At 33.2% G+C, this 12372-nt stretch overlaps 1 protein-coding gene across 2 annotated transcripts in view; it reads right to left on the bottom strand.

Moving 5' to 3' along the window:
- Positions 1–3342, bottom strand: part of LOC131144111 (phospholipid-transporting ATPase 3) — a 124547-nt gene extending 121205 nt beyond the window's left edge. The window contains exon 1 of one of the 2 annotated variants that reach the window (XM_058092504.1): positions 2903–3342. In XM_058092504.1, the coding sequence (XP_057948487.1) occupies positions 2903–3070 (168 nt within the window). In that variant the 5' untranslated portion in view covers positions 3071–3342. The remainder of the gene's footprint in view (positions 1–2902) is intronic. The other variant, XM_058092506.1, reaches the window with a different exon arrangement.
- Positions 3343–12372: the final 9030 nt, after the last annotated feature.

The following is a 12372-nucleotide window of genomic DNA, read 5'->3' as shown; positions in this document are numbered from 1 at the left end:
AAGTGACTTAGATGACGATGGCAACATGAAAATCTATTTTTTGCCTCAACATACGCTCTCTTCCCCCAAGGTTGAAGAAAAAGAAGATTAGATGCGGAGTTGCGGACCAACATCTTTCAAAGTGCTTTGTCAAAAGCAACTTTGTACTTTGGTTATTGATCCTAGTAGTTGCACAAACTTAGTTTCAAAAGAAGCTATGAAGAAGTTGAATTTGGATGTTGAACCTCATCCAGCTCCATAAGAAATTGCTTGGGTGAAAAATACCAACTTGAAGGTCCATGATCATCGCTTGCTTACCAGAAGATTTCTTCAATTTTGGAGATGATGCAATGCAATATTTTCCTATCAAAATTTATCATATCCTTTTGGGCCGTCCACAGTCATTTGATTGGACAGTTAAGCATGATAGATATGAGAATTCTTTTTCCCTCTTCATTGACAAGAATAAGAATAAGTTGATGTCATCTCATGCACTTCCCTTCACCAAGTAGAAGCATACCGCTAGTTCCTTTTCTTATGATGCAAGAAGTTTCTATTCAACGCAATGGACTACTTGGTAAGTTTCCTAACTCAACGGAGTCAAGTTCATTTTGGAAGTAGGGCATTGATGTAGGACAAGAAGCGGGTATTTTTCGACGGATAAATCAACGCTATTTAAAAGCCTATGTCAAAGAACAGGGTTAATGGACTATTGGGTCTTAAAACCCAAATGTGCTTAGTTAATTAGTTGTTTATTTTGTGTTTAGTTTGCTAGTATTAGAATTAGGTATTTTGGGGGCTTGTTTGTAATATTTATGTATTTGGGAGGTATGTTTGTAGTTTCATACAATTTTAGCAAAATATGTGTAATTTTTTGTGTTATTAGATTTTTTATATATAGTGTGTGAAAGCCATGTAGAATTAAATTTGAAATAGCAAATGAACATGTGTTCCCCCCCCCCCCCAACAATGGATCTCCTTCTCTCCCTTCCTTCTTCTTCTTCTTCTTCTTCCCTTCTTCTCTCCTACATTCTTTCTTGCTGCATATCCTTGGTGCTGCCCTGCGTCACTATGTTTGTATTTTATAGTTTCAAACAAAATACATTTTTTTATAAATAATTAAAATTGTTCATACTTCAATATTTGTAAACAAATTATGACAATAATTTCACTTCAATATTTCAGAACAAATATGACGGTAGATCATGCAAACGCATAGTGCTAAAGTGCACATACTTATAATTTTTGTTCATTATTTAAAGGTTATAATTGTTTTTCGCGGTTTAAAGTGGATAAATAAGGTGGCAGCTCACTAAATGTGTCAACTATGCGCAATGCCTAAAAATGGCAAGTTGATAATAAAAAAATTGGGAATGCATTAAGAAGAAAAGCTTCATTATAGAAATTTAGGAAACAAGCAATTTGGTCAAATAACAAAAAAACTTAAAAAGGGACCGATCCCCACCATTATCTACCCAAATCCTCTTGGGTGACCAAAATCCAAAGTATCAAGCCCAGGTCCTCACCCTAACTAACTCAAAAACAAAAGAGAAACCAGCCCAAACCAAACTAGCCAACCAAAACTCCCCCGAATATAAACTAAAATCAGGTACTGCCCATTAATAGACCGCCCAACCAGATTTTAAAATTATTTATAATATTTTATTTTATTTTATTTAAAAAAAAAAGGAAGGTGCCATTTATCATCACCCAAACCACTGACATCATACTTTTAGCATATGTCATAGATTACAAAAATATTTTACACAAGATTAATCACATGCAATCACGTGCAACATACATGATATATTTACTTGTAATATATAAATGTGTTTATTTAAGATTATAACATTATTAAATTATGTCGTTGTATGATAGTACTATAGCATCATGATATTATATGACATTGTAATATGTAATCAGCTACATTATCTTATTTTGATATTATATTATTTCTTCTTGGATAAGAAAAAATTTATGAAGGAACACACAATGAACAACAATAATGGGAGGGCAAGATGTACTCCGAGAAACAAAGAGTTATTTTGAAATTATATTATATTAGGCTATAATAAAATATAGCTTTATTGAGGGAAAATAAAAGGCAATCAGTCTTGTCCCTCCGTACAAATTTTGGAATGTGTTAAAGGAAAGGAGTAGCAATAGCAGAATCTTCAGTAGTGCAGAGTCAACTAATGGGAAAAATTATTGATCTATGGGTAAAACTGTTTATATTCTTTGTGCAGTGCAGCTAGTGATGAACTTTTAGAACATATTATTAATTTTGATAATTTTTTATCTTGTAAAACAAAAAAATCATAGCTGATTTGTCACCCCCTTGGTGCCCTTTTGAATAGAAAACTTCTGATTTATTGATAAAAAATTGTTCAGCCACTTTTCAAGCAATTTGCAAATTGCATGCAGTGTTGCATATATCCTGACAATAACATTTTAGAGCAATCACACAAGCATATCATAATATAAAGTAGGTGTTTTACCTTTCGTTGTCCTGTGCTCTTATTTTCACTACTCTCCTTCTTGTGTACTCATAACTCCCCCCTTTGATTGCATTTAAAAAATTGAAAGACAACGCGTTCATCAACATGCATAGGTGATAATCTATCTATTATAACATGAAGTAACCAATGTCAATGTGCGTGTGACAGAGTTGAGACCACATGAATCCACATATTGTGCTAACTCAAGGAGTACCAACAGTCAACGGGTTTAAGCCATTCTTCCACTACCCGCAAATTTTTTATATAACAGTAGCGAATCACCGATGTTTTGCTATGGCATTATTCAAAACTTGAAACACAAATAATCCATCAAACCGCTTCCTGTCCCCGCTCATACAAATAAAGCATTAAAATCCAAACTTAAAAAAAAAAAAATCTCAAAGATTAGAAAAATGGGAGAAAACCTTGAATTTGACGATGAGATTGGCCTCGCGATCATTGCAGTAGATGGTGCGGTGACCCGGGGCCTGGGGCTGCACCCGACCCAATTGAACCGTCCGAGACGAGGGAATCCGCTCCGCTGCCGCACCTGACCCAGATCTCGACGACCTAACCCTCTCCCACCCATTCATTTTCCCGTAATCTGAAAACAACCCGCGATCCGGCTGTGAACGGTGTCTGAACTCTTATAACTGAAATTTGACCTCTTCTTCTTCTTCTTCGCTGTTCTCAATTGATGCCTGCTTCCGAAGATGAACGAACCAACCGAAGGAAGGTGCTGCGCGCATTCAACACCTGCGCTTTGGCTTTGCCTTTTCGCCCCATTTGCTCCTTCGACTTATTTATTTTTCACCATTTTTAGACAGCGTCGAAGGCCCTTTCCTTAACACGGTTTGCCACGCCCTTAAACGCGCGTTCGTCAACTCAGGTATTTCAAGAGAGCGGGGGCACAAAGCACATCGCGCTTCATCGAGGACGCGCGATGGGTGCGTTGGAGTCACGTGCTAAGTTAGCAGAGCATGAAAGTCGAATGAGGTCTCGGTTAATTACAGGGAGCGCACGACGCCGTTTTGGTGGATCGGGTTCTGCTCCTCACGCGCGCAGGAAATACAGTGGCTCTTGAGTTTCTTAGCGGTTGACGACCCAACTCGCTCACGACTGCACTCTGCTCCGAAATTCTGGGATCGGAATTTTGTTTTTCAGTTTTTTTTTCTTTTTTTTAATTGCATTTGTGCGGTTATTTTTTTTTATAAAATTTCTGGGGCTAGTGTTAATTCAATTCAGAAAATTATTTGTATGTGTAAATATTTTTTAATTCCAGTAATATTTGCGTGTATGGATTTTAAGTCTTTGATTTGAATATTAATAAATTTAATACAAAATTATGATATGTTTTATTTAAAATCACAAATATTTAAATTTAAAATCTAAAATTTAAACTCTTAAATGTTAATGTTGATAAAATTTAAATCAAAATTGAACCATTTTATTTGTATTTTTTTAACATTTTGTTATTGTATTATCATTCATTGCCCATCAAGTGAGGAAAAAAATCATGCTTGCCATAAACTAGCATGAAGAGCTAGAGCATGGGCCCCACATTAATTTCTCGTAGGCCTACTCTGTCAGCCTATGACTCATGAATATAGGCAAGAGTGCATTGAGAAATATAAAAACAAAAATAGAGAGGGAAGGGAGGAGAAAATAATGTTGAGATGGCTATCACTACTCTAATCATGTTTTAATGAGTACATAATATCTATAAAATTGAATGGTCTCTAATTAACTTAGAAGCTTTAAGCATGAATTACTATAATCAATTAGCAAATAATAGATTAAAGTAGATGATTATAGTAATTGAGATTTTGTGCAAGCGGATGAGTTAACTTTTTCTCCGAGTACATGTTAGTATTATAATTCAATAATTATGTAAGTTAATATGTATCATTTACTTTTTTTTTCTTTTTTTTTTACTAAATGCAAGCTATAACTTATTTATGACACAAATTTATTAGTTTTATAACAAAAAAATTAGTTTTTATCTTTTTTTTTCATGTTTAATTGACACTAGCCATGGGCATACGCTATGTGCATGTTCCATGGTTCTCCATCTTTAAAATTTTATTATAATTTATAAAGAAATAATAAATAATTAAATAGTATAAAGTCATTTTGAGATTGTTATAGATAATTATATGGGTGTTTTAGGATAATTATGAGTAGTTATAGATACAAATTTGACATAATTATAAGGGTATTTTGGATAGTTGTGACTAGTTAAAAGAGTACTTTACAATAATCATTGGTAGTTATAAGACTAAATTTGACATTTTTGAAATAAAACGCCAAATTCTCCCTTTATAGTATCAAAGGTTAAAGATGGAGAAAGAAAAAAAAAAAAAAAAAAAAAGGATGAGAGAGAGAGAGAGAGAGAGAGAGAGGAAGAAGGAGAAAAGGAAGAAAATGAAGAAAATGCCCAATTTTTTTCTCATTGAATTGGAGAGATTTAAAGAGAAAAAACAAGAATCAACCCATAATTTACAATAATTGTACCCTTTAACAATATAAAAACTTCCCAAATAATAAATGGTATGTATGTATATGGTGTTAATTGGTTCTAAAAAATATGTCCAATGAAAATATTTAGTCATTTGAAATGCAAACCAAATGTACCTATGAGGAGGAACAAATTAGTTATTATTATTGGTATTAGAAGAGGTAAAAGTGAACCTAAATGTACCTATGAAAAAGACTTAATGACTTTTGAGTTAGTTGAGGAAAATGTCTTCAATTGAGTAAATTGTCAACAAATGATACATATCATCAACTTTACCTAGTGATACTTAAGATTTTTTGTTGTCGTAAAACACATATGCGATTTATTTTCATTTCTCTCTTATTAATTGAGTGTTACATAAACTCAATAGTATACATTTTACATGACAAAATACAACAAATTATCTAAATAATAATATAGCAAAATTTCAGTAACAAGTAATGACCATAAACTAATTTGATGCCCTAACTAGATCTACTTCTCAAGCACTCATCCATCTACTATTCTCCTGGCGGTGCACTACCTCTTGAAAAGTAATTCGATCATTGCAACTGGTAATGAAAGCATAAGATACTAAATCTTTAGACTCATGCATTAGTAGTGGTCTGATAGTGCATCTAGATCTCCGTATAAGAATATTGTCAACTTGCTGGTTTCTTAAGTTAGAACTCCTCGCAACTGGAAGACCAAGATCATTATCATTGCCCTGAGTTTCTAACTCCACCTGCATAATATGTTTGTCTCTGTTTTAATTTTTTGGCTCATGTTTCTCTTCATCATCAACTTGAGTACACTTCACCATAACTTTCTCATCGAAAACTGCATCCCTACTGATCACCACCTTATTTGTCATTAGATCTCACAGTTTGAACCCCTTTACACCCTTTTGATATCCCAAAAAGATGCAACGTCTACACTTTGCGCCAAACTTCAATCTCTTCTCACTTGACACATGAACATAGGTTGGACAACTGAATACCTTCAATCCAGAATAATCTACTGCATTTCCCGTTCATACCTCTTATGTCGCTTTCCCATTCAGTGATACCGGTTTACCAAGAAACAAGTTATACTAATTACCTTGGCCCTGAAGTTCTTCGGTAGCCATACATTAAGCTTGAGACATCAAGCTCTTTCAGCTATAGTTCAATTCATCATTTCGGCCACACCGTTTGCTGAGGTATCTGACAAATAGTTAAATGTCTCTTAATGCCATGTTGCTCACAAAACTCCATGAACCTAGAATCAGCGTACTTGGTCTGATCATTTGGCCCAAGGCATTTAATTCTCCTCCCAGACTGGTTTTCCACTTCAGCTTTCCAAAATTTAAACCTGACAAACGTATCAGACTTGCGCCACATGAAGTACACCCAGACTTTCTGTGAGTAGTCGTCAACAAAACTCACAAAATAAATATGTCCTCCCATGATGCCACTCTAATAGGCCCCCAAACATCAAAATGTATGTAATCAATAATACCTTATTTTTTGTGAATAATTTATTTAAATTGCTATTTTGCTTTCCAATAACACAAAATTTGCAAAAAAAAATTAGCTTACATGTTTTCATACTTTTCAAGAGTTTCTTCTTGTGAAGTTCTTTCATACCATGTTCACCCATATGCTCAAACCGCATATGTCACAAAATAATTTCATCAAATTTAAAATCTACGGCTACAGTTCTACGTACAACAGTAGTTCTCTACAGTGCATAAATATTTTCATCTAACTTTTATCATTTCATCGTCGTCAAATTACCTTTACATACTTTTATAATCTCACTTTTGGACTTGTAATTGAACCCATTACAATCCAAAGTGTCAAGTGAAATGAGACTCTTCCGTAGGTCCGGTATGTGTCTCACACTATTCAAGGTTCTCATAGCACCATCAAACATTTTAATTCTAACACTTCCAATACCAATGATTTTACAAGAGACATCATTGTCCATAAGAACTAAACCTGAATTTACCAACATGTAAGTGTTTAACCACTCCTTATTTAGAGTTATATGGTAAAAAAATGTCAAGTCTAGGATCCATGAATCTGTGAGGCGATCCAACCCCGATGAAACTGAAAGTACATCACCATTACTGCAAATTGAATTTTCTTCTTGAACTACATTTGCTGATTTTGACGTCCCTTAATGCTTTTTAGCATTTAATTTCTTCCAATCTGGAGACTCTAGTTTAATGTGCGATTTTTTACTACACTTATAACACCGGATATCCTTTCTTTTCTTGGATTGAGTTCGGGATTTTTGACTCGATCCATTTATGAATTTTCCTTTCCCACGATCATGGTTGCCTTTCACCACAAGTCCTTATCCGTGTGAATTTTTATCGCAAACTTTCATCTTTTGATGAAACCCCAACAATGCATTTGTCACCTCTTCCAAGTTTAGGATCTCTTTCCCCCATGTAAAAGTGGTAACTAGGCTCTCATATGTGTGAGTCGCTGGCAAGGAATTCAATAGCATCAACATCTTATCATCCTCTTCAAATTTCACATTAACCCACATTAAATCACTTCTGATTTGATTAAATGTGTTGATGTGTTGGTTCAAGTTTGAACCATCCACCATCTTAAGCTAATAAAGACACTGCTTAAGAAATCATTTGTTAGTAAGGGATTTGGATATATACCGGCTTTTAAGCTTGTTCCAAACAACCGCAGGAGAATCTTCCTCCATGACATGACAAAGCACTTCGTCAGTCAAACACAATCGTATTGTAACAACAACCTTTGCCTTTAATTCTTTCCAATTATGTGATATTCCATAGAAAAAAAAAAAAAAAAAAACTTAAAAAGGATTAAATGTTACTATCCATATCAACCAGGTGCACATTTCTTTTTAAGAGTATTCCCATAAGAACTTCAAGGTTAAGTGTGCTTGACTTGGAGTAATCTGGGGATGGGTGACCTTTTAGGAAGTTTTCTCAGGAAGTGTGTGAGTGAGGACAAAATATACTGAAAAGGACACGTGTTGATTTGTGGGATTAGTCATTATTAATCCGATAAGGCCTGATCCTCTGTTGTTTGATCTAGGTGGAGGAAGAGAGACGCAGTGCTCCCTGACAGACCCAGGTTGGGGTGTTACAAAATGATATCAGAACAATTACCCAGCTGGAAGTGTGATGAGATTCACAACGCCTGGGTTTGGAAATGTGGGTTCGCAACGAGGATGTTGCATTCTGTAAGTGGGAGAGAATGTGATACCTCATTGAAAAAAGACTTAAATACTACCCATATCAATAAGGTGCACATTTCTTTTCTGGAGTCTTCTCATAAGAACTCCATAATTAAGCGTGTTTGGCTTAGAGCAATATGGGGATGGGCGACCTTTAGGGAAGTTTTCTCAAGAAGTGTATGAGTGAGGACAAAACACATTGAAAAGGATACGTGTTGGTCTATGGAATCAGTTATTAGTGCGATAAGGCCCGCCTCCTGGTTGTTTGGTCCAGGTGGAGGAGGAGAGACGCAGTGCTTCTTGGCAAACTCAGGTTGGGGCATTACAAATTAACCTCATCCAGACCTTCCAGTTGAACACCATACAAGACCTTCACCATCCTTTGCTGCATAAACTAATTTTTCACTCTCCTTTGCTATAAACCAAAGTTTATGGTTCCATCAAATTTGACAACGTCGAATTTTGTAAATGAAGTGCTCGATGCCATAACAATAATGCTCTGATACCAATTGTTGTGAATAAACTCGTATTTGCACAGCAAAATCTAAACGCAACAACCAATGAAGATCAAAAATAGAACACACGCGTAGTATATCTGAAAGCAATAACAACAACTCATAAATTTACATGGTTTGGCAATGCCTACATCAATGGGAGCAATCGGCAAAGGTTTTCACTATGAAATATCAAATGAAACAATACAATACACAGTGATCTTCATCTCTAAATACACCCAGACAAGTGTATAAATAAAACTTCCTTCGAAGGTTTCCCCCCAAAACCCAACTAACTTAACATTCATATTCAAATTTTGAATTCAGCCTCATTGCCTAGAACAAATCTGTCGATGGTTTCAGAGACCCCTGCAACAGTTGCTTGACGGAAATATACCGAGAGCATATTTCTTGAGATTTCAATCAAACCATCGACGGTTTGGTGAAACCGTCGATGGTTTCTCCTAAATTACTGATATTAACTATGTTCTCCTCCTTGAGTATCAACCATTCCAAGAAATGAGCCACCAAACACAACAATACTCAATAACAATGCCAACCTTTATGACATCTATATAAAGGAGTTGTTAGTTATTGTCAAAGATATACAGAGATATTAGAAAATTAATTTTTGTTTTATTTTATTTCTTTATTCTACTTGAGATAGGATTTAGTTCATGGGCTACTGTTTTTGTATGCAACTTGCCAAAAGTTATAGGTTATTGAATTATGGAGATTGATCACCGAAAACTAACTACACCAAAGTGACATGAATTGGTTTTAAGACAACATAATACTATGTTTCAACTTGCAAATTCCACTACTACATATTATGATTTTAATTTATTTCATATGTTATTTTTATAATTATATTTGTAATTTGTACTCATTGTGCTCGATATAAAATAATTTCCAACAATCTAAAAATGAATTCACTTTAATTAAGACAATGAATATGAGTTATGTAATAACATATTTTTACATATAACAATCTTGATGTCCTAATTTATTGTGGTTTGAGTCTTGATGCTTTGATTAGATAATACAAATATCAAGTCGATGGATCAAGGCAATATTTCAAAGGTAAAATCATATTAATTATTCTAGAGCGTCAATGAAATAAATGAAACAAGTGATGTGTCGGTATAGTTGTAAGTTGATTGCTTCACTTTATACAATGATCTAGTCACCATCTAATTTTTTCTATTATTTAAAATGAATTGACTCTTTTTAGTTCTATGCTTTTTCATACTCTGAACTAGTTTGCAACAAAATTATTTTGATATTCTTTATATTTTTTTCAGAATGAAGTTAAAATGATATCTGATTTTTCTATTTGTGCACTATAGAACTTTGGTGGAGCTGGAAATTTTGTTTCATTAATCTATAAGCTAGCAATTTCAATGAAATTGTATTTACTCTATTTACTTTAATGGATGTCATCTATGCATTGCACAAAACTGTCTTATAGATGGTATTTTATTATTATTTTATTTGTACAAAAAAAAATGTTTTTAAATTTGGTAGCCATTGACTGGTTTCATTTTTCTCTACAAACACTAAAATTGACATAAACAATATTTGATTGCTCTAGTCCATTTACATATTTCACCCTTTTATTCTCATTGGTCAAACCCTACATACCTATTTTTTAAATCTTTGTCATTTGGTCAATATTTATTTATTGAAAAGGCTTTTATGATTTGTAAATCATAATCAAGTTCATTTATAAAGATTTTGATTCTAATGATGCTTTGAAAGTGTCAAATAATTGTAGGTTATAAAAAGAACTTTACCGTCTATTGTAGAGTAAAGAGATAGTAATCCTCAAGCCCATATATTGCCCTTTAATAGGCGAAGCATCTCAAGGGGACATGCTTGTATAACTCGAATGAGTTTTTTTATGGATTTTTTTTTATTTTTTATTTTTACTTTTTGAGTTGATGGTAGATTTTTTTTTTTTTTCAAATGTGATTGTGAGGTTTTTATCAAATATTTAAATGCAGCTTTGTCAAAATGAGGTGAATTTTTGTGAGTCGTGAAAATTTGTTAATTTGAATAGTGGGGGCTATCCGATGTGATGGTGCGTAAATATCAAAATAAACCCATATGTCGTGTGATTATTATTTATGTTTTTTTTTTCTTTATTTAAGAGACAACTTGACGCGTAAAAATGAGGTTCAATGCATAGAACTAGTAGTGTGGTGATGGAGTCACCAATTAGGCAAACGTGAAAAAAATTAAAGGATTGTATGAAGTAACAATTAAAAGTAGCATGTAATAATATTTAGAACATGATTTGTAACATCTTACAATTCCAAGCTGTGTTAAATCGTGACTTTTTAATTGTAAGGGTTAGCAATTTTTATGTTATAGTATCTTTTTGCCGAAGAAAATGATAAATCCTAAGAAGTAAAAAAGTAGTACATGTTCTGAATTGTGAATGAAAATGATGATTAGAAATCAAATAAAATGAAAGGAATATAGCCTTGATTAGTTATGTAAAAAAATATAATGGGTGCTTAGTTAATATTATATGACTATAAACTAGGTTTAAATTTTTCTCTACGGCATACATAATATAATAAATAGCATCTAACAAAATAAAATAAGTGAGATATTCAAAAGATAACAAAAAAAAAACTTAGAAATAGATAGATAAATTATATGCCCATTATTGATAAAGCTTGCCAAGATAATTCCACTTGAGAGTATTGAGATTGTAATCATTATTTTTTTAATCTTAAAATACCTCAACCTTTAGGACGAATGCTTATTTACAATGCAAATATCTAAAATACATCATATTAAAAATAGAAACTATAAAATTAAGATAAAGGATAAAATCATTTTAACTAAAAAGATTTTGAAGGTCGATTTGCATGTGAATTGAATTAAATAATCAACAAAGAATAATATAAATAAAAGGGATTAGGCATGAGGAATTGAAGAAAATGAATATTTTTATCATTCATGAATATAAGGTAATTTAGAGATTTGTGATTGTAAAGGAAAAGGTACCAAATCTACATGCATGTTAGTTTTGATTTTGAAATCTAGATTAATGACCAACCTGATGACAACACTAGGGTCATTGGATCAATTGGCTCGATGATGAGGAAACCAAAGATGTCATGGTGGCAATAACAACAACAAAAACAATGATGTCTTAGAAAGGAAAATTTCCTTTCATGATTTGGGTTTTAAACTACCCAAAACTCCCCTATAACTACCCATAATTATCCCAGAACACCCCTATAATCAATCACCCATAACTACCCCCAGTGTCCTTATAACTCTACTATTAAAAAAGAAGACACCCTTTTAATGGTCTGGTTTTTATATACCTTTCAACTACTATTTATTTTCTCTACAATTATTTCTTTAAAATAAATATAAAATTTTTGAAAATTCGTGGAGCACACACACAACGTGTGCCCATGTCTCATAATACTAATAATATAGAGTTGTTTGTCACCCAAGTCAATTGGCATAAAATATCATCACTAATGCTATTAATGTTATTGTTGTTATTGTTGCTGCTACAACGTGTTGAGGGATCTTTGAACTTCCTTGACTTGAATGGCGAGCTCGAATGCATGAAATGTACAAGGATGATAAATGGGACAAGTATAAGTCAATAGGGTGGCAATTAATCGATTGTATCTTAAATGCAATTAGATTATCAAATGAA

Source organism: Malania oleifera, chromosome 12, assembly GCF_029873635.1.
Source record: "Malania oleifera isolate guangnan ecotype guangnan chromosome 12, ASM2987363v1, whole genome shotgun sequence".
In the NCBI taxonomy this organism is placed as follows: domain Eukaryota; kingdom Viridiplantae; phylum Streptophyta; class Magnoliopsida; order Santalales; family Ximeniaceae; genus Malania; species Malania oleifera.
This window is presented reverse-complemented; position numbering and strand designations above follow the sequence as displayed.